The sequence below is a fragment of the Neofelis nebulosa genome, chromosome 5 (genome assembly GCF_028018385.1).
Source record: "Neofelis nebulosa isolate mNeoNeb1 chromosome 5, mNeoNeb1.pri, whole genome shotgun sequence".
NCBI lineage: Eukaryota > Metazoa > Chordata > Mammalia > Carnivora > Felidae > Neofelis > Neofelis nebulosa.
Genome location: NC_080786.1, coordinates 45174337 through 45198105, shown reverse-complemented (window position 1 = coordinate 45198105; position 23769 = coordinate 45174337). Strand labels below are relative to the sequence as shown.

Genomic DNA, 23769 nt, shown 5'->3' with positions numbered 1-23769 from the left:
GCCTACCTGGTGCCTTATAAACATGAGGCATTTTTATATTAGTTCTTTTGCTCTTGCTTTTAATGTTTCTACTGTATCTTGACTGGCCCTAAGGGAGATAAGAGTGGAAAAAATCCAGTTTCCAACTAGGCAGCTAGCCCAGGATTTCTTTTCAAATTTTGGAGTGATTTCCAAAAATACTAGGCTCCTTAAATTGTCAATTATAAGCTTAGAATTAAAAAAAAAAGTTTAAAATCATATGCTTAGATGTTAGACCAAGAGAACAAAGGATATTCAAGTGATATTTAACTAGTTCTAGCACTTCTTTAAGAGACTAGGTGCCTACGATTTCCAACTCTAAAATCTTAAAGAAAAATAGTTTGAGACTAATGGTCCTTATTTATAGTCTATAATTTTAATAAGCTTGAATCAAAATATTTTATATACAATATGAGCAGAATATCTTTAAGGGAATAAAAAAATTGATAGTAATAGCAGAAATCAGAAACAGATTCAACATGAACAGGTCTATTCATTAGAGATGAGTAAAACATCAACTATAAATGGATGACAAAGGTTTCTAGCTGAAATTTTCATTTTAGTATTCTTTTGTCAATAAACTATTTTTGATGCTGGAATATTTGAAGGCACATAATGCATTCTGATTATGTATGCCCCTTAAAATGGCCCTGATTTATCAGTGGTAATGCATGAAATGTGAGACGTTCAAATGGGAGAAATAGTAACTCCACTGGTATTTCTAGGCTAAAAATTCTCAATGTTTTTTTTAGCAGTTTCAATTAAATGTCATTATATAAAAAATATACTTTGGTCATCTTGGTTTAAAGAATTTAGGTGTTTTTCAGAATTGATAAAAACCAACTGCCTCCTACAACAAACAACCTATAAAATGAGAGCACTATTAACTTTTACTTACCATTGCTTGTTCTATTTTGTTGTCAATGGCTACACCACCTCCCCCAGATGCACTGGAAAAAATTAGAATATTTCATTAAATTATTCTAAAAAATGTAACATCCTTTCCAACTCTTAAAATAATTAAAAACATTTGTTTTACTTAAAACCAAAAATAACTTAAAATAGCTTAAAAGTCTACTCTCAAAATTTCAGTACTCAGAGCTCTCATTTTGAAAATGAGGGATCTCAGTAAGTACAGGACTTCTAGAAATCCTTTGTAGTTCCAACATTTCTAATTTCCCTATGACATACATACGCTACTTTAAAGTAACTCCCTATTCAGGAGTTAACTCTGAACTTTTAAAAGGATAAATTTTGAATGAGCACTACACTCTCCACATCTTTTAAACTTCATTTACTAACTATATATTCTAATTGACTTTCATGTGGAAATTCCAGTAGTCACTTACTGCATTAAAATTCAGATGATGACTTTTCTTCTAGAGATTTTAATTCTGGCTTAAAAATTTTCAGAACTGGCTTCTAAAGGGCCTTTGGGCTGGTTAACACCGTTCTCAACATTCTGGCAAATCTACATACTTTGATTGTAGGTTACTGGCTGGTAAAAATCACCTACGAACGTTTGTGGTTTAGACCAGTTTTTCCTGGAAATAATTTGAAGTAGTCTAGCTGGTAAATATATCCCAAGGTCAACCTTAGCATTTGTATGATAATTACACAGAAGATTCAATAACTGTCCTCTTAACTAGTAAGAACAGTGAAGATCTATATCCTTTTCTTCTGGTATTTTTGTAAATTTTGAAGAACAGTCATTAGATTTTCATGTAAAGACAAATCTGACACTTTAATCTACTTTAACAATACAAAAAGAGATCTTTAAACAATTTTGATATGAAACTTTGCAAAATTACTCTTCATAAAGTATACCCTAAGAAAATTTAGATGCTAATATATTTGAACACTTTTATTTTAGATGATGTAGACCCTCAATGTTCTATCAGACTGAGGCGCAGAAATATCCCGTCTTATGTAGTGGTGCCTTTTATATTGCAATCCAAGTAGATATGGTTATAATTCTGGTTCTGCTACTCACTACCTATGTGACCATCAGCAAAATCAAGTATTTAACTTCCCTGGACCTCCTTCCTCATCTGTAAAATGAAGGGGTGCTTGTCAATGCCTCAGTGGACTTCCTACTTCTAAATCCTTGAAACTGAATCAGTACATGAAAACATTAAACTTGTTTATCTGAGCATTAACCACATTAATTATAGCATACTCTTTCACTTCTTGCTGCTGCTATTTCTAAGATGAAACAGGCTTTTGTAGACCTAATAACTAGAAACGATATATATAGATTGTTAATAAATAATTATACATGTTAGGCTTTAAATGCTTGTAGAGCTACGCAAAACAAAGTATGGCTATATGTAACTATAAACGATAGAACAACTATATAAACCATAAGGCTTCGGTGTAAAGTTCAGTTCAAAGACCACTTAGATATGGTCACCAAATATTGCCTACAATTTGCAAAGAAGACATTAGCATTACTTCTAGGCATTTAGATTAGAGTCTGACCATCCTAGATTGTACTTTCTATATTGTTTATTTCTATGTCAAGGAAAAACTATATTAGTTTTAGTCAATTCTTGATGTGAATACATGCAAACCTTTCAACACATCTGTTTTAAACAGAACACCTTCAATGCTAACTTTAACACCAGTTTTACATATTAACAAGCAAGCAAAACAAAACAAAAAATAAACCCTAACCCCTAAAAAGGGTTTATTACTTTTTTTTTATGATTAAAATAATATTAGTAAGTTTCCAAACCATTCCCTTAGGCTAAGGAATAATTATCATCCTATTCTTTGCTGATATAATAAACTCTAATCCTGACTCAGACCTCTTTTACAGCAATGGAGGAGTAAGTCTGCAAAGTATAAATGGATATGAAGATATGTGTCCCTTAAAAGGTATTAATATCCCAATTTTGTTAAGCATTGTACTTAAAACAGAATTAAATCAGTCACAGACACAATTACTATCACTACAGCAATCTAGTTTGAAGGCTGTTTTTAAAGAATTCTATAACCCATGGCAGTGGTTCTTAAACTTTAGCACACACCAGTCATCCAGAGGACTTCTTAAAACCGACTGCTGGGCTTTACCTCAGTTACTGATTCAGAAGGTGTAGGGGGGAGCCCAGGAATCTGCATTTCTAACAAGTTTCCCGGCGATGCTGATTCTGCTACCTGACAGAACATACTTTGAGAACCATACTTTGAGAACCAATGGTTTACAAAGATGAAAGTCATAAGAGAAAATAAAAAAACCTAATTCTATTTTTAAAACTTCTTAACCTGAATACAAAACTTCTTACCCTTCATGACTTTGACCCCTGCCTTCTATGGTCTCCTTTCTTCTCACACTCCATCTGGCTGGCCAATTGTGTTATGTCTTACATAACTATTTACAGTCTGTGAAACATATGTTCTCTCAGGTTTCCATGGCTTTGCAGAACTGCTCCCCGAGCTGCAAATGCTCATGCCTCCAATTCATCTGGCTACCTTTTACTTGTTCCTTAAGATGCTCCAGTGCCACTTCTTCTGTAATGCCTTCTGATTTCCTAAGGCAGAACCAATTACTCCATCTCTCTTACGGTTCACCAATCTTCACAAACTTTTTGTACTGCATAACCAGGAAAGCAAAATAGTGAACTCCAGCTCCTCCACACACTCACTGTGTGAATTCTGGGAAATTATTTAACCTTTCTAGAACTCAGGTTTTTTATCTAAAATAAGAATTATATACCTCAATTCATAAAACTCCCGTGAGGATTAAATGAGTTAAATAATACTGCCATTGTTAGCTCCTATCAGACTGAGTTCCTTCAGAGAGGTTCTTTATCTTTCACCTGTATGAAGAAGTAAACTCAGTGCTTGGCACATAGGAACTCAAGTGCATACTGAAAGAGTAAATAGGATAGCAATTAGATTTGAAACAATTACTGGTTTATGTCAGAAGGCCATTAAAATATTTTGAGTTTGAATAAATCAGTAATTCTCAAAGTATGGTCACTGGACCAGCAAAATCAGCATCATCTGGGAACTTGTTAGAAATGTAAACACTTGGGTCTACCCCAGACCTACTGAATTATATACTCTTGAGGTGGGACCCAGGAAATCTACTTTAACAACTCCTCCAGATGACTGATAGAAACTAAAGATTGAGAAACTGATTTATAATAAGGATATCAACATGGCAGTCTTAAACAATCAAATAGGAGGGTATTCTATTTAAAAATCCCTGAACATGGTTTAAGACTATTATTTCAACGAGGGTTTTCAATGAGGGTCACAAGTTGTTTTCTACCATATTCAAAGTCAACATAGTGGTTTGGGCTTCACATTCTTAAAAAATGAAACTGATCAACAAAAGCAGAATAAAAATTTTCCTTTATTTGCTTCCTTGACCTAATGTTAAAGTATTATGTCTTGTTTTCTTTTTTATAATTGTATTCACCACACTATAAGTTGATGGTTAACCAGTTTCTGAACTTAAGTTCCCAAGACTTTGTAACTATTCTGGTAAACTATAAGTGCTATAGAAAGGGATAATTTTTAAAAAGAAACTTTGTTTGCTATGGGTCACTCTTTTAGAATAAAAACATATCATTGATTAGTATTTACTAGAAGAATTAAAATTTGTGGGTACTGAGGAAATGGACATATCGACATATAAATAATAAAAATATCCTTTATAGGATGATTTTCCCCTAAAACTACAGCACCCCCCCCAAAGAATCAAATGAGCTTGAATTTAGTTTTTTTTTTTAAGATTTCATACATTTTTAAGTAATCCCCACACCCAATGTGGGGCTCAAACTCACAACCCTGAGATCAAGAGTCACAAGCACTACCAACTGAGCCAGCCAGGAGCCCCTAAATTCAATGGTTAAGTAAATTACAATTATATTCACAGGAAAAATAAAACTCAATGTATCAAAGGTACAGCAAGACAGCCCGGTTCAAAACTGTTCATTTTTAAATTTTTTTTTTTTTTTCAACGTTTTTTATTTATTTTTGGGACAGAGAGAGACAGAGCATGAACGGGGGAGGGGCAGAGAGAGGGAGACACAGAATCGGAAACAGGCTCCAGGCTCCGAGCCATCAGCCCAGAGCCTGACGCGGGGCTCGAACTCACGGACCGCGAGATCGTGACCTGGCTGAAGTCGGACGCTTAACCGACTGCGCCACCCAGGCGCCCCAAAACTGTTCATTTTTAAATTCATCCCAATTGGCTCCCCACACCACAGCTTTTCTTCCCGGGCCTCCTTACTCTTATCACAGTAGATTACTTGGCAACCTTACTGAGAAGAGGCCAGATATGAACCTCTGGCTTTGCAAGTTCCCTACATTTTCATCTTTATTAAAAGGTTAACTGCCTCACTCACGCTCTCAGCTCAGTGACTGTACAAATCATCTCCAGTCTCTCCTCTCTAAAAATTAAAATCCATGAAGGCAAGGTTAGGCTAACTGGATCTCACTTTTTAAAAAACTCTTTATGAGAAATCAACTTTTTTCTTTGTCTTTACTAATGTGGACAGAGACATCATGGCTACTTGTTTAAAATAAAAACAGAGCAAATTTCTTCTCTTACATCTTGACTTCTTTGCTCTTTTTCTGTTCTCCCCTCAGCACAAATGCTAAGTAACAGAGCAACAAGGTAGAGACAAAGAACACTTAAATGACTGCCCACTTTTGCAGGCACACATTAACTTTAGTGAGTCCTTACTGCCAAGCTTGAGAAACAATCTCATTTTACAGTTCAGGAAACTGAGGCCAAGTAATTTACTCAAAGATACAATGCTACAGACAGAACTGAAACTAGACAATGTCAAAACACATGCTTTTTCTACCTTGACAGTAAGACGGTGTGAAAGGAATAAGCAACTATTAACCTAAAAGAAATAACAGACTTATGTATATTATAAATGCTTTAACTATGTACCAAATGTCATTTGTGAAAGCATAAGCATGGATCCAAAGATTAAACTATGTGCATAATACTACATTTATCTTATCTAGCACATTCCTAAAAGAAGATGAGCTCTGAGAACAAGGGAGGTAACTTCTTGGAAAAGACTCAGTGATCTTTAGACAGCCAGTATAGCTTACCTGTTTACCAAGAACTAAAATGCTCTTTTCCTCTGTTAGAAAGCTGAAGAGATCTTAAGCTCATATGTATCTATATGCAGAAAATTATTTTAAAAATTACCTTTTGCTAAAAGACCCTTCTAACTTTCTGTGTTGAGTCACAATCCCAATTAAAACTCCACTATAGGAATTCCCCAAACTGTAAAATCAAATCTTTTATAAGAACTTCTTTGATTGAGTTGGCAAATCTGATATACTCATGTTCAAGCCCCCTTACCCAAATAAGGTAAATTCTTCATAAACTCCCAAGTAGAAGCTACAGTCTTTCTTAGAGGCTAGTCCTCAAGAATCATGTACTGTTTCCAGTAAATAATCTACAACCTTCACCCCCCCCTCCCCTGCCAATAAGCTCTAAAATATCATCATTACTACTAAAATGGATTAATTCTAACCTGGGTAACATCTGACCTCTTTTCTAAGAAACAGGTATCTGTATTTTTTAGAAAGAAAACTATCAAATTGCTGATTGCAAAAAATGTATCTAATGAATGTACGCTATGAAAGTTAAAAAAAATTCATCACTCTTCTATAGGAGGAATTTAAAAATATTTACAGCTTAACACTTAAGAGCAAATAACAATTCTCCTTCTGAAAAAGCCAAAATGAGTAAAATTCATGTAAACTTACTCTATGGCCAAATGCAAACTTCTGCAGTCAGGAATAAAACTATCAGACAAAGTTAACAGTAAATTAAGCTAAGAACTAAAAAATTTTACGTATTCTAATTAGCTGACCGTAAGTTCTCTATCAATATAAAAACAAAAATCTATTTAATTTCATTATTAAGTTCACAAAAGGCCTGACGAAGATTTTTATTAATAACACAAAATAAGTGATTTTTGTGCATGATAAAAGCTGTTTATTATTCATGCTAAACAAGCAGGTAAAATGACTACTCACAAAACTAAATGTTATTATTTTCTCAAGTAACCAGTCTTACGATGGTGCAAAAGTTTTTATCAAAGAACAGTTAAAAACTCAGTTAAATATTTATATAAAGGTATTTGTTTTTAGCATCTACAGAAACCAATTATGTCCTTAGCATATTTTACATTCAGCTAATTAACTTAAGGTCAAACTCCTGGCCTGAAATGAATATTTAAAGAGTAAAAAAGAATACATGCTGTGGATTGTACCAACGTCAATTTCCGGGCTTTGGATGCTATAGTCATGCAAGATGTTACCATTGCAGGAGGGGGGCAAGGAGACAGGACACATACCACTGGGTGAAAGAGTACATGAGACCTCTCTGTCCTTTTTTTTGTTTTTTGGCAGCCTCTTAGGAATCTATGTTTATTTCAAAATAAAAGATACATGCACATGGTAAAAAATAAATTCATAAAATTCAAAAAGGTATACAATTAATACAAAGTCTCTCTCCTACCTCAGACCCCCTTTGTCCAGTCAACCATATCATCTGTATACGGTCTTTAAAAAAGCCCATTTAGGAAGAACTTCTGTAATACTTTGGAGTGGGAGAGGCCTAACTAGATGCCTCAAAATATAGAAAAATAAAGAACTCTTTCAATACTTTCACTAAAATATAAAGTACTTCTACAAACCTGTAAGATTAGAATAGAATCCCAATTAGAAAAACTGGGTAGATTTCACATGCACAGTTTAAAAGACATGAAAAAAACTCAAGATGTCATTCATAATAAAAATACAAAATAAAACTATAACATAATACCATTTCCCTAAACAGACTGGCAAACATATTAAAATTTAATACACTGTGAGTGAGGCAGTAGGAAATGGGTCTTCTCGTATAGTGATGTAAGTCATATACTGGCCCTTATAGAGAGCAATTTGCTTATATCACAATTTTATACACACACACACACACACACACACACACACACACACACACACATATTCTCACTCTATTTATTCTTTGAGTCACCCATCCTACATGTGGGAATTTATCCTATAGATATTTTTACATACATAGGAAATAATATATTTACAAGGCTACTCATTATCACACTGTTTGTAACAGCAAGATTTCTAATTAATAACAGGGAATTAAGATCATGGTATAGCCATCATGGTATAGTATTCAACTGAGTACTACTGATCTATAAAAAAGACCCCATAAAGATGCTTTTCTGTGTACTCAGATGGGAACAACGTACCCTGGAGATCTTTAAAAGTAAAGGTGCAGATGTATGTATATGATCAGTTGTGTGAGGGGGATATGGATATAGATATAGTATTTGCTTGAATGTGCATAAAGAAACTGGAAGTTTGTGCATAGACACAAAGAAAGTGGTTATCTGTCTGGGAAGGCAGGCAGATGGGGGACAGAGATAGAAGATACTTTCATTGCACTTTGGAGAGTACTCAAAAACAAAACAAAGCAAAACAACAACACATTCCAAAATGAAAATGACTCACAGAAGAGTTATTACCCTGTACAACGTGAACTCAAGACATGAACAAATGGCAGACAGGAAACAGAAAAGGGAGAAAGGACGGAAAGAGAGCCAACAACTCTACTTTCTTATGAACCACTTCATTCCAGAAGATAGGTACTATGTTCAACATTCAAAATAACAATCAACATAAGTCATATTTGTGATTTGTAAAATTTACTTCTTTGGCTTACAATGAATTATAATCACTTAAAAATATCATGTAAATAATGTCTATAACTCCTAGTATAGTTATTTTTGTTCAAAGTGATTCTGGTAAGAAAAAAATAAGTCTGTGATAAACATTTTTTTGATATAATAGGCTACATAACTTTATATAATAAAAATGTTACTTTAAAAGTACATTCCAGAGAAGGCATAGATAAGAATAATGTAAACTTTACCTTCTTTTTCCAGATCTCTTTACACTTCCAACTAAGGATATCTTGGGGGAATTATTTTAGTATTAAGCATAAAAATTCTGATAACATTTTCTTGTAAAGCCACTCCAACAAAACAATTTAAAAACTAACCAAACTAAAATTCTTTCTCTTAAAACACTTAAAATAGAAGATGTAACAATTTAGTCTGGAAAAACTGGAGAGTAATACAAAGGTAAAACATGCACAGCAATTTTACCACTATAATCCAAATATTCTAAATAAACTAAGAAAGTTTAATATTCTATTATTTCAAGTTAAATACTTAAATGTAAAATCATATCTACTTAAGATAAATGAGCTTATGCACTAGCTAGTTATTTTTTTATCAGACTAACATTAGGCAAGGTTTGACAGGATGAAAAAGTTATTTTCTTCCTTTGAGTCAGACTGAAATAAGAAAGGGTGTGAGAAAGGGGTAGGAGGAGGGTGGCATTTTCTCTAATGTTGGAGTGCTTACATTTACAGCAGGTTCTCTTGAAAGAGATTTCATTGGACTATTTACACAGCAGCAATAGGTTATCTGATGACAGCATAATCCATTAGTGCGAAGTGGCTTAAACCCAAATTAAAAATCTGACACTACAGTCCTGGTTACTTTAATTTACTTCCTGAAGACTGGGAAGCCAGTATATGACTGACAATTATCTAGACTGAGATATACACTGGCATGTAGGAGTAAAAAAGGAAAGAGAGATTAGAAAGGATTTCAAATGTTGCCAACTGATGTCTAGCCCAGAATACCTTACAAAAATAATGTGATTATACTGAAAGGGAGTAAAGTAGATGTAGTCCCGTATATTCATCCTAGATATTCTAAAGCCATTCTTTTAGTTGCTAAGATAGAAGCTGATATTTGACCAACTTCTAAAAACATCAGAATTGGTGATTAAACCTTAATTTAACAAAAGATCTGTTTTTCAGTGACCTGAAGGATGATCCTTCCTAGAAAGATAGAAAATTTAAACAGAAAAAGAGAGAAAAACTAAAAAATTCGTTATGTGAATGAGGACATTAAAAACACCTAAGAGTGCAAATTACTTCAGCTGTGTTAGGAAAAGGATATGTTTAGCAATCATTTTGTAGTAAAAATCAATTCTCCTTTAAAAGGTTAACAATAGCATTCCTTCCCTTTGACTATGAACAAATAATAGCCCTTTCAATACCTAAGGAAATTTTCATGGTGCAAGTGTATGAAAATGAACAAAACTGGAGAAAGAACATGATAGAAAAGAATGTCAAGGGAAATAAAAACAGTAACAACAACAAAAAAAACAACCAAAACACTCAATATTTGTGTTTCATTTCAGAGACCAACAAGCATGCAGTGGACCTATTATAAAAACAATCTTTTTATATAGCTAAATACACCTAACATTTCTAAAAGTAATTCAGAATTCTTCAGCAAGGACAAAAAATGGGTCAAACAAACAAAAAATCAGAACCAGCTTACTATTTCTAATGCTAACATTTACATTATTCCCTCCCATTCCAAATGCCTGCTCAACTTTTAAAGCGGATATCGAAAACTCCTGGAGACTCTCCGTGGTTTATTCTCACACTTTGCTCATACTGTTTCTCATTCTCTAAATACTTCTGTGGAAATTCTACCATTCTTTTATGGCTGTCAGCTCAAATATTTTCTTTTCTGTAAAGGCTAGTTTTCTAACCTTTCTAGAAGTAGTATAGTCAGTCATGTCCCACACTATCCTTATGGCTCTAACCATGTACCTACCATAGACTGTGTTCTAATAGCTCCCACCAGACAAAACTCTATGTGCTATACACAAAACCTACCATGGGCTGTCAGCCATCTACTAAAGAATGCTGTAGAAGGCTGAACTCACAAATTGTATAGTTGGAATTTGAGTCCTAAATATATCATTTACTACTTTACCTCTGGGGCCTCTTTCTTCAGTTCTAACATAAGGTAGCTGTACTAGACCACCTCCAAAGCTATTTCCCATGTTTAACGGCAAAATTGACTTTTCCCAAAAGTAGCCCTTGCCATCTAATGGACATGGTTAATGCTTCATTTTAGCTAAACTCAAAACAAACAATTTGGGAAATATTCCTTAATTTCGTTCCTCATTTTCAGTCTGAAACGAAACTTGCCATATCTTCTTGCTGGCCAGTATCTAATTCATACATCTAGGTAATCCAAATTCCTTTAGAGCCAACAGAGCATAATCTTGAACAAACTTTGCCTCTAATTTCCTATGTAGCCAAATCTCAGTAACATTTATCTTTCTAGATGACACTTTTATAAAAAATGATAAATTCTCATGTCTCCTCTGCACACTGCCCAATGCTCAATGAACACTAGTTGGAAGATTATGAAGTTAGATGATGTCCACCAGTGGGAAGATCACTAGATATGGAATTAGCACACACATGCTGCATCTTGGCCTCACCTCGGACTTGCTGTGTCCTGAGGCTAGTTACTCCCACTGGGCTTTCTCCATCATTTAGTTTCAAAGGTTTTTATGGAACTTAGTGTAACCTTCACATCTGGGATTTTTTGGTATGTGTGTGAGGTGGGGTTGGTGAGAAGGAAAGATAGTAACGTGGATCTTAAAAAAAAAAAAAAAAAATAAAAGAACTAAGCCAGTAAGGAGGGGGGAGAAGAAATATCAGGATACTGCAAAATGCTTGGTCATAGGTATTAAGCAAGGAAAAAGTGAAACAGTTTTTACAATTGAAGCACAGAGGATCTATGAAAGATCAGAGGGATGATAAAGGAAAGAGATTCACCTATATAATAAAGAAAATGCCACGGATGGCTGGAGTTTCTTTAGCTTGGAAGCAACTAGGAGTAGGGAGATGGTTAATGTGTCATAGGAAGATGGCTAGATTTTAGAGGCAGGGGCCAGGGAGTGAGTAAAAGAGGAACCTGAGAATAAAGGTGAGAAAAAGAGAAATTTAAGTTTCACTTGGGACTGGTGAATTTTGAGACCTCTGGGATATAGATTCTGGTGGAGAAATATAGAAAGAACGTTGCTGGAAATAGATATCTAGAACTGTAGAGTAATCTCTGGCCTAGAAGTCTAGATTTGAGAGTTTTTGGAATGTGGTAGGTGGCACAAAACCGTGAGAGGTGAGCTTGCTTATTAAACACTGAAAAGACAAATGGGGCCAAAACAATGGAGAACACTAAGATGAAGAGTTAATGGAAGATGAGCTTGGGAAGAAACTACCCTTCTTCGGAAAGCTAATTATTTCTTTCATTGAATTGAAAGGCCTCACAGTTGCCTTTTCCATCTCCAGCATTCTATATACTATTATTTTTTAAATAGTAAACAATTCTTCCTGAAGCACCTGGGTGGCCCAGTTGGTTAAGTGTCTGACTTTTGATTTTGGCTTAGATCATGATCTCACTGTTGTGAGATCCAGCCCTAAGTTGGGCTCCGCAATGGGCTTCGTGAAGCCTGCTTGAAATTCTCTCTCTCCCTCTCCATCTGTCCCTACTCTGCTTGTGCAACAAACACATGCACGCATATGCATGCTCGCTCTCTCTCAAAAAATAACAGATCTTCTTGAAAAAATCCTCTCAATCTCATTTTCTCAATGAGGCCTAACCAAATGAGTGAAAATGAGACAATCCCCCTGAATAGGAAACGCCAAATACCAGTGAAGAGCAACAAAGATAATTTTGTTTATCCAAAGCTAATCTTTTCACTTAGGCCCAATTCTTAAAGATACAGAGATGTTATTTATAAAAGCTTTTTAGAAAAAGCATACATAATTGTATGGACAACATACTTGACAAAGTAAAATTCTATCACGCTAGCCCTGAGGGTTTTCTGATCAAAACTAGCTTGTGTTTTTAGGTTATTAACTAGTCTTTCTTTGCCACCTTATGTCTCTTCCTAATCTGTCCCAAAGTCCAGGGATAGTAATAAATAAAATGAAGGTTACCAATGCACTGTTTCAAAACAGGGATAAACCCAGAAGAATAAAAGTATCACAAAGTTTTTAAAGAGACAGATGCTTTATTCTAGTTTAGACTAAAGGAACAGTCATCAGCTCTTAACAAAATGAAGAGAATATCTTATCAGGGAAAAACTCTGGTCTATTTTACTTTTAATAAATCAATAAATATTTTCCAATTGGGATATTTAAAAATTTTGGATTGGCTTGGGTGTAAGCAAAAAATTAAATTGCTCACTTTCAACAAATATAAAGTATTGTGAATATATGCCCAGAAGAGCTAAAGTTGTCTAGGTCATCAGTTTACCACTTGCTTACTTCTCTTTTGTTCTCTACTTCATTCTGGGGGCAAGACACCTTCCTTCTTAGCAGCTGCCTAAGCAAAAGACTAAATTCTCAAAGAATAATAAAGTGGTTTTAAGAGCACATGATTCAGAAATTAGACAAGCTTGTTTTAAATCCCAATTCCACCACCTTCTAGTGGGGTGATCATAGCAAGTTAACATACTAAAACCCGTTTCCTTGTCTGTAAAATGGGGTTATAGTTGTACCTGCCCTAAAGGATTGTGTGATGATTATGACATTTGTCAACACTAAAAAAATAAACACTAAAAAAATAATTAGTTCCTTCTACCGTTTGGATAAAATTTGGACTGACAGTATATAAGGTTACTATTCCAGTGTATCTTAGATCGTGAATGAAGCAGTGAGGTACAAATAAAAATCAATTATGATTAGTATTACACCTCACCCAAAGAACGAAATAATGCTAGTTATGCCTTAAATTTACTTGATTCCTTTGTAGTCAATGAGTCAAATGTTAAAGATTTAAGGAAGTCACAAAATATACGCTATAATAAAAATTTCTTGAGATTTAAACTTACATCAATATTTATTAAGCACAGCACTCACAATTGTTCAATTGTGGATTGAACAATAACGACTGTTTAGCATAAAAATAATCTTAACTTACTGTGGGAGATATTTCCAAAGTCCACTGATATGTAACTGAATTATTTCAACATAAAAATTTCAAAAAAAAAAAAGTGCTTAACTAAAAATCTCCTGTGCCTTCTTTTAGTGTTACATGATATTTCAACAATTAAATATTACTGAAAACAAATCAGAAGAGTGGGACAAGTACTGCTTTGCTTCTGTACATCACTCCAGTTGAGAATCACTACTTTAGAATTACTTAATTCAAAAAGAGATTCTGACAGGACAATGAAGAAAAGGATAAAGCAGCACTACTATAAAATCTAAAGGGTTGTATGTCCTTGAATTTTTCTCGGTAAATATAATACTGTGATATAGACATGGTAAATGATAGAATTTTACAATCATTTGTATACTTCAAATTGGGTAAAATCATTTATGATGAATTCTAAGAATTATATCATGACCCAAATTTTGTTAAATCAATTTAGATTCTAGCACTAAGACACAGTCATCTGAAATGGAAATGTTTCACCTACATTCTCTTTGCTCTCTTCCTTTCTTGCCAACAGACCCCACCCTTTTCATTCTTCCATAAATAATTGCTTTTGTTGTCTCTATTGAATGTTCATCCTTGAATTAAACTGTAAAGGGAGGAAGTGTGTTCATCTGGAGGGTCTACTAATTATAACACTTTGCATAAAATTGATATTAAACATTTAATTGAAAAAAAAGATGGAATAAAATAGTATTAATATGTTATCTAATTGTATTTTGTAAGTTAGCATGAACTTATGTTATGTGGGCTAATCGTGCCAGGAAAAAGAACTAATAAATTACCCATTAAAATTTTTTTCTTCTTTAATGTTTACTTATTTTTCAGAGAGAGAGACAGAGAGAGAGAGAGAGAGAGAGAGACAGAGAGAGAGAGACAGAGCAGGAGTGGGGGAGGGGCAGACAGAGGGGAGACAGAATCTGAAGCAGGCTCCAGGCTCCAAGCTGTCAGCACAGAGCCTGACACAGGGCTCGAACTGACAAACCATGAGATCATGACCTGAGCCAAAGTCGGCCGCTTAACTGACTGAGCCACCCAGGTGCCCCATGAAATTACCCATTTAAATATTAGAAACTAATGAGAAGGATATCCCTAGAGCATAGTAAAAACGGGCATGTCTCCTGAGAAATTTTTTCTCATTGACTAAAACATCTTAAATAAAAGGTCAATAAACCTTTTTTTTTGTGATGTTCCTTGCCTCTGGTTGTTACTCACTGAGGAGGAAGAAAGGGTACTAGTTTCTATATAACTGGCAATTGAAGTAAATAGAAAAATGGTTTAAGTCTGAGGAATAGAATAGCTAGAGTTCTATGTACTTTCAGGTTACTTCTGACAAAATTATGCCAGTGAATCCCAGCAGTTCCATAGAAGTGATCATGGTAGTGACAAAACTCATAGAAGACTTTGTGGAAAATAAAGTGGACTTTAAAATTCCTAAAGATCTTTTGGATAAAAACCTTGACAAAGATCTTTTACATTAGAATCATGGACTTAGGGAAAATAATTTTGTGAACCTAATGAAAGGCTTAATTGTATAAACATATATCATAAATATCCATGTGTGAGTTCTCTCAATTGGCCAATATCATTCTATACAGATGATTAAAATAGAATCTAAAGAGAAGAAATGAAAAAAAAAAAAACACAAAAAAACAAAAAAAACCCCAAAAGCTATCTTGAAGGTGGAAAGAGACCACAGGCTTGCTAGTTTGGTTAGATCAGATAAAGAAGACAATTCAAATTGGCATGCCTTTAAGGATGTCTCACAAACAAGTGGAAGTTCTAAGTGAACTAGATCCAGGAGTCTGAAGAAATTCATATGTACAGTACTTTGCTCTTTTTACACACTGGTGGATCAATGAAGAAATTCATATGTACAGTACTTTGCTCTTTTTACACGCTGGTGGATCAAAGCAGTATAAAGGAGTCCTGTGAAACCTTTGCATCTTTACTAGAATCAGTAATTATGAAGTAGGAAAGCATTCTTGTGATCTCTAAGATGTTAAGCAATGTCTCCTTACCCATTTTTGGAAAAAAAACCTTTAGAAATGCATTTATATTAACACCGATGATTTATGGCTACGAACTGCAATCCATATTCTTAATTATTTCAGCTATGAAAACACTAAATTAGAGAATGTTCTCACTTGAAGGTTTCCACAGAATACGCAATACAGCTTTTATTTTTACATAAACCTAATCTCTTTACTCAATGCTTTCAGTGATGGCAATCATCTGATTTTTCTGCTTCATATTTTAGATTTTCTGATATACAGGAAGAATTTTTACAAGGTTTAAATATGAGCTGTAAAAAGAAAGAAGACCAGGACCCCATGACCAACATCACTGGGGGTGTTCAAAGGCTAGACAACAACTAAGAAGGTATGTTATACACAGGAGACAAGTATGAGACAAGTGGTTGGCATAAATGACCACTAAATTCCCTTCCAAGTCAGATTTATAATTCTAGACTCAGAAGATAAACTCAGAAATGGTAGTGAATAAAAAGGCTTTGGCTCTGGAGTCATACCCAGGTTTGAATCTTAACTCTATCACTTTTATAATATGACTTCACACAAGTTATTTGGCCTCTCCAAAGAATAATGATAGGATCAGACAACAGTATTCGGTGAGATAATGCATTAGTGTCTGGCACATATTAAACGCTTAACATATTAACTATATAATTTGTATGAGTAAGGTAGAGTGGTCAAAATCTAAATATCATAAAATACACAGGGAACACTAACTTAGGAGTGAGACGATGTGGTTTCTACATCTGACTCCTGCCTGTAATGTATAATTTCTAACATTCTTCCCAGTTACTAACTTTTATGATGCTACATTTCAGGGGGATTTTAATGTATTTAAACATTTATCAGATGCTGATTATGGAGACACATTACAGAATAAACATTACCCCCAGAATTTATGAATATAAGTGTGAGAGATAGACAAGTTAGAGGTATGATAAATGCTATGACAGGGTAAGATTTTAGAGGGTGTTTGGGGAAACATAATCAAGATCTAGGGTCAGGAAAGAATGTTTAGTAAAGGAAGTGCCACAGTTGGGTGGAGAAAAGGACACACAGACAAGTAAAAAGACACAACAGTAGGTACAGTTAGCCATGCTAGAAAACTCAAATAATGAAGACCAGTTAGAAGATTTCTGCATTTCCACGTAAGAAAGGACTGTGTCCCAAATGGGGATGAGAGAGACGGATAGGCTGAAGAAATACTCAGGAGGTAGACGTCGCAGTACTTTGCAATTAACTGGCTATGGGAGAACACAGAAATTTGAATGTTAAGGAGAAATGCCTAGGTACAAGTTTAGAAATGCCACAAGTTTAGTGCCTAGAGCATATAGATGGATTCCTATAATATACAGATGACACTCAGAACCATCTACATGTTCTTAGCATGGTGAAGAATGTGAGAAGAGGGTATTGACAGCACCCTGAGGACACTAATTAATACTTAAAAGGACAAACAGAAAGGCAAAGCCTGCCAAGGGGACTGAGAAGAAACCAGTGAGGTAGAAGGAAAAACTAGAAGAGACGGTATCAGAGATATCAAAATTATCAGTCACAAATTTAAAACCTATGACATGCCAGTATCAGCTTTGTACAAATTGGAGAAATTTGTGGAACACTAAAAACTATTTAAACGCTACATAACTGTGATCGCAATTGTTGATATGCTTGCATATGTACTCAAAGTCTGGAAGGGAATATGCAAACACCGAGACAGTAATTGTGTTCAACACTTGGATTAGGTGTGATGGCTCTTATTCTGTTTCCCAAACATTCTGTGTTTTAATTTTGAAAAGGTGAATATGTTACTACTAAAGAAGCTGGGGTTCAAATATATTACTGAAAAAAAGACTTCTAAATATTCTCATGTTCTGATGACCTATCAAATTGTCGTACACCTTAAACCATGGTCTTGAAGAAATTAAGTTTATACTTGATATGCAGACTAGTTCAACTTAACTGAAGAGTAAACAAATTCTTACAGTTTTACTGGTTTTTGTTTTAAGCAGTACTATTATTGTGGATTTAACTTAAAGTCCTACTTAGAACTTTATTATAAACACTTAGGAAAAGGTTGTAACGTTTGAAGCTCATCTGAAAATAAAATTAAATAGAAAAGGATTTACACAAAGTAGGGACTCAAAATAAAAACCATGTGTCTAAAAAATAAATTTTGCTGCATACATGTTTTAAAAATAAACACTGACGAGGTATCTTAATAGAATTCTTCACAACTAAGGGCAAATGGGAAACTGATATAGCACTTAGTAGAAGGTTTTACATGAGATTCATTCCCTACCCAAAGAAACATTTGCAGTTCAAAGTAGATTTTTAAACTGCTTCCCATTGTTTGCTATTTATAAATCCTAAATATCAAAGGGCGAGTTCCTTAATGGTTACACTTGGTACAATACTAAATACTAAATACTTCTAACACATATATAGTTGCTTAAAATCACAAGCATTAAATTCAAATAGAAGTTATTTTCGAATGCAATACATATTTAAATAGCAACTTATCAAATTAGTTTTTTGGACAAGTGCTTTAAACGATGGTTTTATAATAAAGGATGACCCATTGCTAGTTAGGTTCAAAGGAAATCAAATTTATATATTCACGTCTTCACTCAATATAAAATTCTCCCTTATCCTTTAAGTTCCCCAGGGTTACTCTCTGCATACCGACATACAATTGAGAGTCATAGTTCCAGTTAGAAAGCTAGATTTGAATCCCAGCCCCACTACTTAATGGCTATGTGACATGAACAAGTTACCCAATCTAAGCTTTCAATTTCCTTCTCTGTAAACTGAGGATACTACCTACATAATACAATAGTTGTGAAAATTAAGTAACATGCCAAAAATAGGTAGTGGTAGTGCCTGATACATAGTAACCACTCAGTAGCAAAACTAAATTATCCTGTGGAGAAATCCAATCAACATTTGAGCACAGAGACTGACAGTATGAAATTCCTAAACTAAAAGTGGGTAGGCTCTGATTTGTTCCATCAGTCTAATGATCACTTATGATAAATCAGCCTTGGATAAAATTCAGTAAGAGTTACAGAATCAGTGTACTCATTAAAAATTTCTTTCCTACACCATGTAGTTAGGTATATTACAAGGCTGTGTCTCTTAAATACATTCACTAACAAATGTTATTCAACTGTCTTTGAAAATCTGACAAATGCTCTGAACCTTTCACCAAAAACTGAACATAAAGTTTCATCCAAAATTTCACAGGGTTCATGATCCCTTGAGGCCCACCCACCCATTGACTACCAAAGATGGATATCCTACACTAAAGAAATTAGAAATTGTTTTCCTAATTACCCAAGGTATATAGAATTATTGTAGTAAAGGAAAAAAATAAAAACTAAAAATCTTATAGAATATGGGACAATTATTAGTTTGTGATATTTCCTTCCAGACTACTACTGATTGTAATTACTGCTTTAAGAAACTTAAGTTTATATAATATGATCAAAGTCATGTAATACAATCAGAAACAATTTAGAATATTATTCAAAAGATAGAATGTATGTAAGGGAGAGACTAACATATCTCTGGTTGAGAATAAAGTTAGACATAGATATGGAAGCCTATTTATATAATTTCAAAAAATCTTTGATACACTTACAGGATATGTACACCATACGTTAATGAACATACTTTTTCTACAACTTTATGACCTTGGACATAAAACTTAACCCAAAATAGCAAAATATGATGATGATCTTTTGAAGACTGAAGATTAAGATCTTATCCTAGTCTAAACTGTATTTTCCTTAAGAGTCTCCTACAAAATACAGCTGTGTAAAACAAAGTGAAATAAGAAGACCTATAAAACAAGTTTAAAGATTTTTGTTTCCCAAGCAGAATACAATGCTGAAAGGAAATGTTTTATTTTCAGGGCATACAAAAAAGTATACTGACTTATAAGTTTATCATTTTCATTTAATATTGGTTCTTAAGACAGAAACTGAGAAAAATTTTCTGGCTTTATTTTTACAGACATCTAGCAGAAAAATGCCTTTTATTAACAAAAAATAAAATCCCAGAAGCAATAAAAGTAATTTAAACTATATTGTATGAAAAAATGGATGTAAGGTGGTTTTTTTTTTTTTTTTTTCTAATAAAAGATTAATATATTAGCTCTCAAATCTCTCCTGGGATAATAACTAGAAAGTATTTGGGGGCTCTTAACTACACTGTGAACATCTACAGCAGATGTAATAGCAATATTTAAATAATGTTACTATAGCACAGGATGTCACTTTATTTTTTAAACTGACTATTTATTAAACACCACTGCAAAGATACGGCCTTCAGCCTCATGAAATTTTGAAAGGATTACATACCCCCAAGTATTTAAAATTCCAAGTTTGAACTTATATTTAGTACTATACTCTTAGTTATACAATGTGCTCATTTTGTTCATAAATATTCATCTCAATACAATAACATCAGGTATAATACATAAAATCTAATCCATTAAGTCTTACCAATTTATGACCTGATGAGACACTCTTGTGGACAACATTCAGTCCTTAGAAGCTAGAATAACCCTCCAACCATGTGAGGGCATCACAACTTTTAAACTTTCGGCTTTCGATCATTATTATGTCACATTCCTCCTCCGATGCTGAATTCTAAAAAAAATTCTAGCAAAGAGTTTAAGTAAATAAGTGTTTTAATCAAATAGCCTTTAAAAATCTTTTATAGCAAAGTTTTATGTTTTACCATGATTACACAACTGATATTTTGTACTTAAAATTTTTTTAATGTAAAATAATTTCATATTTAATCTGGATACTTCAAACTTTAAATTTCAACATGGACTTTCAGGCCATCAGGAATACTTGTTAGTAAAGAGTCAAGGAGAAATGGAAACCAATTAAAGGTTTAAGATCATGATCCAGAAATTATGATGTAACACCATTAACTTGCTACAGACAGTTTTGTAGTCCTGTAGAATGGCACTTGAATCTATTATCTGGTTCACATCCACATGATTTCCTAGACTTACATACAGCACACGTGGCTGGATCAGTAATAATCCATACCGATCATTTAAATGCTCAAGACAGTATTCAATTTTTATACCTAAATCCTAATCTGTCTCTACCATCTCCAACTTAAAAATCAGACAACATGATAGAATAAAATTTTATTATGCATTTTATATAACAGACATAACAATGTATCCTGTTCAGAAGTGGTCCTACAGCTCATCTGTGTGTGGGCACAGAATGAAATTAGGGGTAGGAATATTTAATAAATGATAAAAAATTACTTAAGAATAATCTTGAATTTATTAAATTTTACAAGAAAGCTTTCAATTGGGCATCTATTTTAATTGTTGAAGGGTAATATCTGTAACATTTTCTATCTAGTGTGAATACTCATTTCTGTTTTTAGTTGCCAGTAATCCACAGAAAAGGCAGCCCACACATTCATGGGCACATTTTTGCCAATTTCAATTATCCCTCTAAATAAAAAGACATAACAGGGCAAGGGAAAGGGGGGAAAGGAAGCCATTACTGAGGAAGATCAATATATGCAAAGCCACAGAAAACTCAAAGACAGCATTGTAAAGGAAACTCTGCAGCAATCTCCAGAAATATTTGACCCAAATGTAGAGGGTTGGAGTTATGCTGTTACAGATTTTAACTTTTAGTGGATTTTTTTCTATCACAGTCTTTAAAAGTCTCCTACACAATCTGAAGAACTATTAGAATTTTTCCAATTTATAAATATCTTTCCAAATGTAATCTCACAACACATTTGACTTCAATAAAATCATACAACTTTACTATCTTTTGTCAAAGTACAGCCTTATAATGTAATCACCTGGTGAAGGCAAAAACCCATAACGATGAGGTAAGTAGTAGTTTAAAGTCATGGTCATTTCATTAACATATTATCAAAACATTTTAAGCAACTCTTGTCTCCTATCAACCACAATACTACCATGATTTTAAAAAGTCCTTTTTGATGATGTACTCTTTTATGGGACAAGTCCCATGAGAAGACACAATACCCAGACATATGTAGCAGAGTAAATGCTTCCTGAAATATATGTACCTGTAATGCTGGTAATTTGCTTGTCTGTAAAGGCTCTGATGGACTGGCCATTTAAAAGCCACACTACCTGGCCCTCTGTTAAAGGGCCTGCCAACAATAAGCACTGTTAACGATAAATGCCTGGAAAGATTCTGGAGTAAAGAATCACACCAGTCATATAAAGCAAACTTAGTTATTTTATTATGACGCTTATAGAAAAAAAAATTTAAGGAGTGTGTGCATTACACGAATGTATGGTAAATTTAGGACTTAAGAGCTATATTACATTCAAAAATACAAAATTTTCCTTATCAGATTTTTCCCCCAGCATGTATTTTCAAAATTAGCTGCTACCAAGTACAGGGGTCACATTTGAAGGGTTTCAATGACTAAATTCCAAAATGTAGGAAATCCTTATTAAAAATGTGAAATAAAATTGGGTAACTAAATCGCTTGTAGATGAACATAGTTAAGACTAATTAGATATTTTTTTTAAAATTAGAATTCTCCCCAAAATGAATATTTATTTAGAAAGTTGTTCTAATAGATCAATCATAATCTTGAATCTCTGGCAAGATTGCTATCAAAAACAAATTCTGAACATTTGCTATATTTATCATTTCCTTCTTTTTCAATTTGTGAGAAGGAAAAATCCCATTTAACCAAGTATGTGCTATTGAAAGTTCTTATGGTATAGTCCAGGAAGAACTAGGCTTAGGTTTACCATGATTTAGCTAATTTTATGGCAAATTTATATTGATAGAACAATGTAGAGAGCACAGGGGCAAGAAAGTGGATGATCTACAATTTCCAAGTCATCTGAAAACCGATACGCAAAATCAAACAAATCTGCAAGAGTTCCTAAAGGAACTTGCTATTTGAATAAATGTGCTTAGGTTTGGTCTGATATAAAATTTCACTTTCACGTGTAAACCACATCCTTAAAAACTTCACTACATTGTTTGGAGAAATCCTAGACATGATAAATCAATGCTTGCTTTTCTAAAGATCAGAAATGCTTGTTTTTTAAATGGAAAAAAGGGGGGGAATGGGACAACTCTGTATGCTCCCAATAAATTAAGTATAGTCTTTCCACAGATGACGTATTGGGGAAAGGAAGCTAAGAATATCAAAGATACACTTACGGAAAAGTTTTAGTCCAAACGTACCTAACAGAATAAGAACACTGGAAAGACAGTGTGTTCTAAGAAACTTACATATAAAAAGACATACACAGTAAAGGAAACCTATATCTGTGGATGAGCCAAGGTAAAATTTAAGATGATTAGCTATGTTAAAAATATTAAAGAAGGTATTTAGCATGCTGTGCACTATATCCAATCCACCTTTTGGTGAAAGAAACACAAAATATATGGCTTAAAAATTTCATTCATACGGCTCTGAAAAATACGTCTAACACAATAGGTTATTGATGTTTTTAATAGATCATGTTCATTCATAAGTGATTTACACTCCTCATTCTTTCAAAAGGAGTAGAAACAGCTTATAGAGGATTAAAATAAATTAATTGGGAGTTGGAAGAGAAAATAAAAATGGAAAGCAGAGTAGGTAGAAGCCAATTATATGTTATTTAAATACATATGTGATAAGGAATGGCAGGCTTTGTTAACAGAAGGCAGGATATCTGACTCTGAGCTTTTATTAATAACAGCTAACATAAGGAAATATAACTGCTCTTAAAATTTAAGAGAGCATCACATATTACGCTTTTAAGAGTTAATATCTCCTTCTTG

The 23769-nt window shown here is 33.7% G+C and overlaps 1 protein-coding gene across 3 annotated transcripts in view; it reads right to left on the bottom strand.

Annotated features, from left to right (window-relative positions):
* Positions 1 to 23769, bottom strand: part of TSC22D2 (TSC22 domain family member 2) — a 53250-nt gene that overhangs the window by 7077 nt on the left and 22404 nt on the right. For 2 of the 3 annotated variants that reach the window (XM_058730204.1, XM_058730205.1), the window contains one exon: positions 917 to 968. In XM_058730204.1, the coding sequence (XP_058586187.1) occupies positions 917 to 968 (52 nt within the window). Of the gene's footprint in view, positions 1 to 916; positions 969 to 20454; positions 20614 to 23769 lie in introns of all 3 variants that reach the window. The other variant, XR_009261879.1, reaches the window with a different exon arrangement.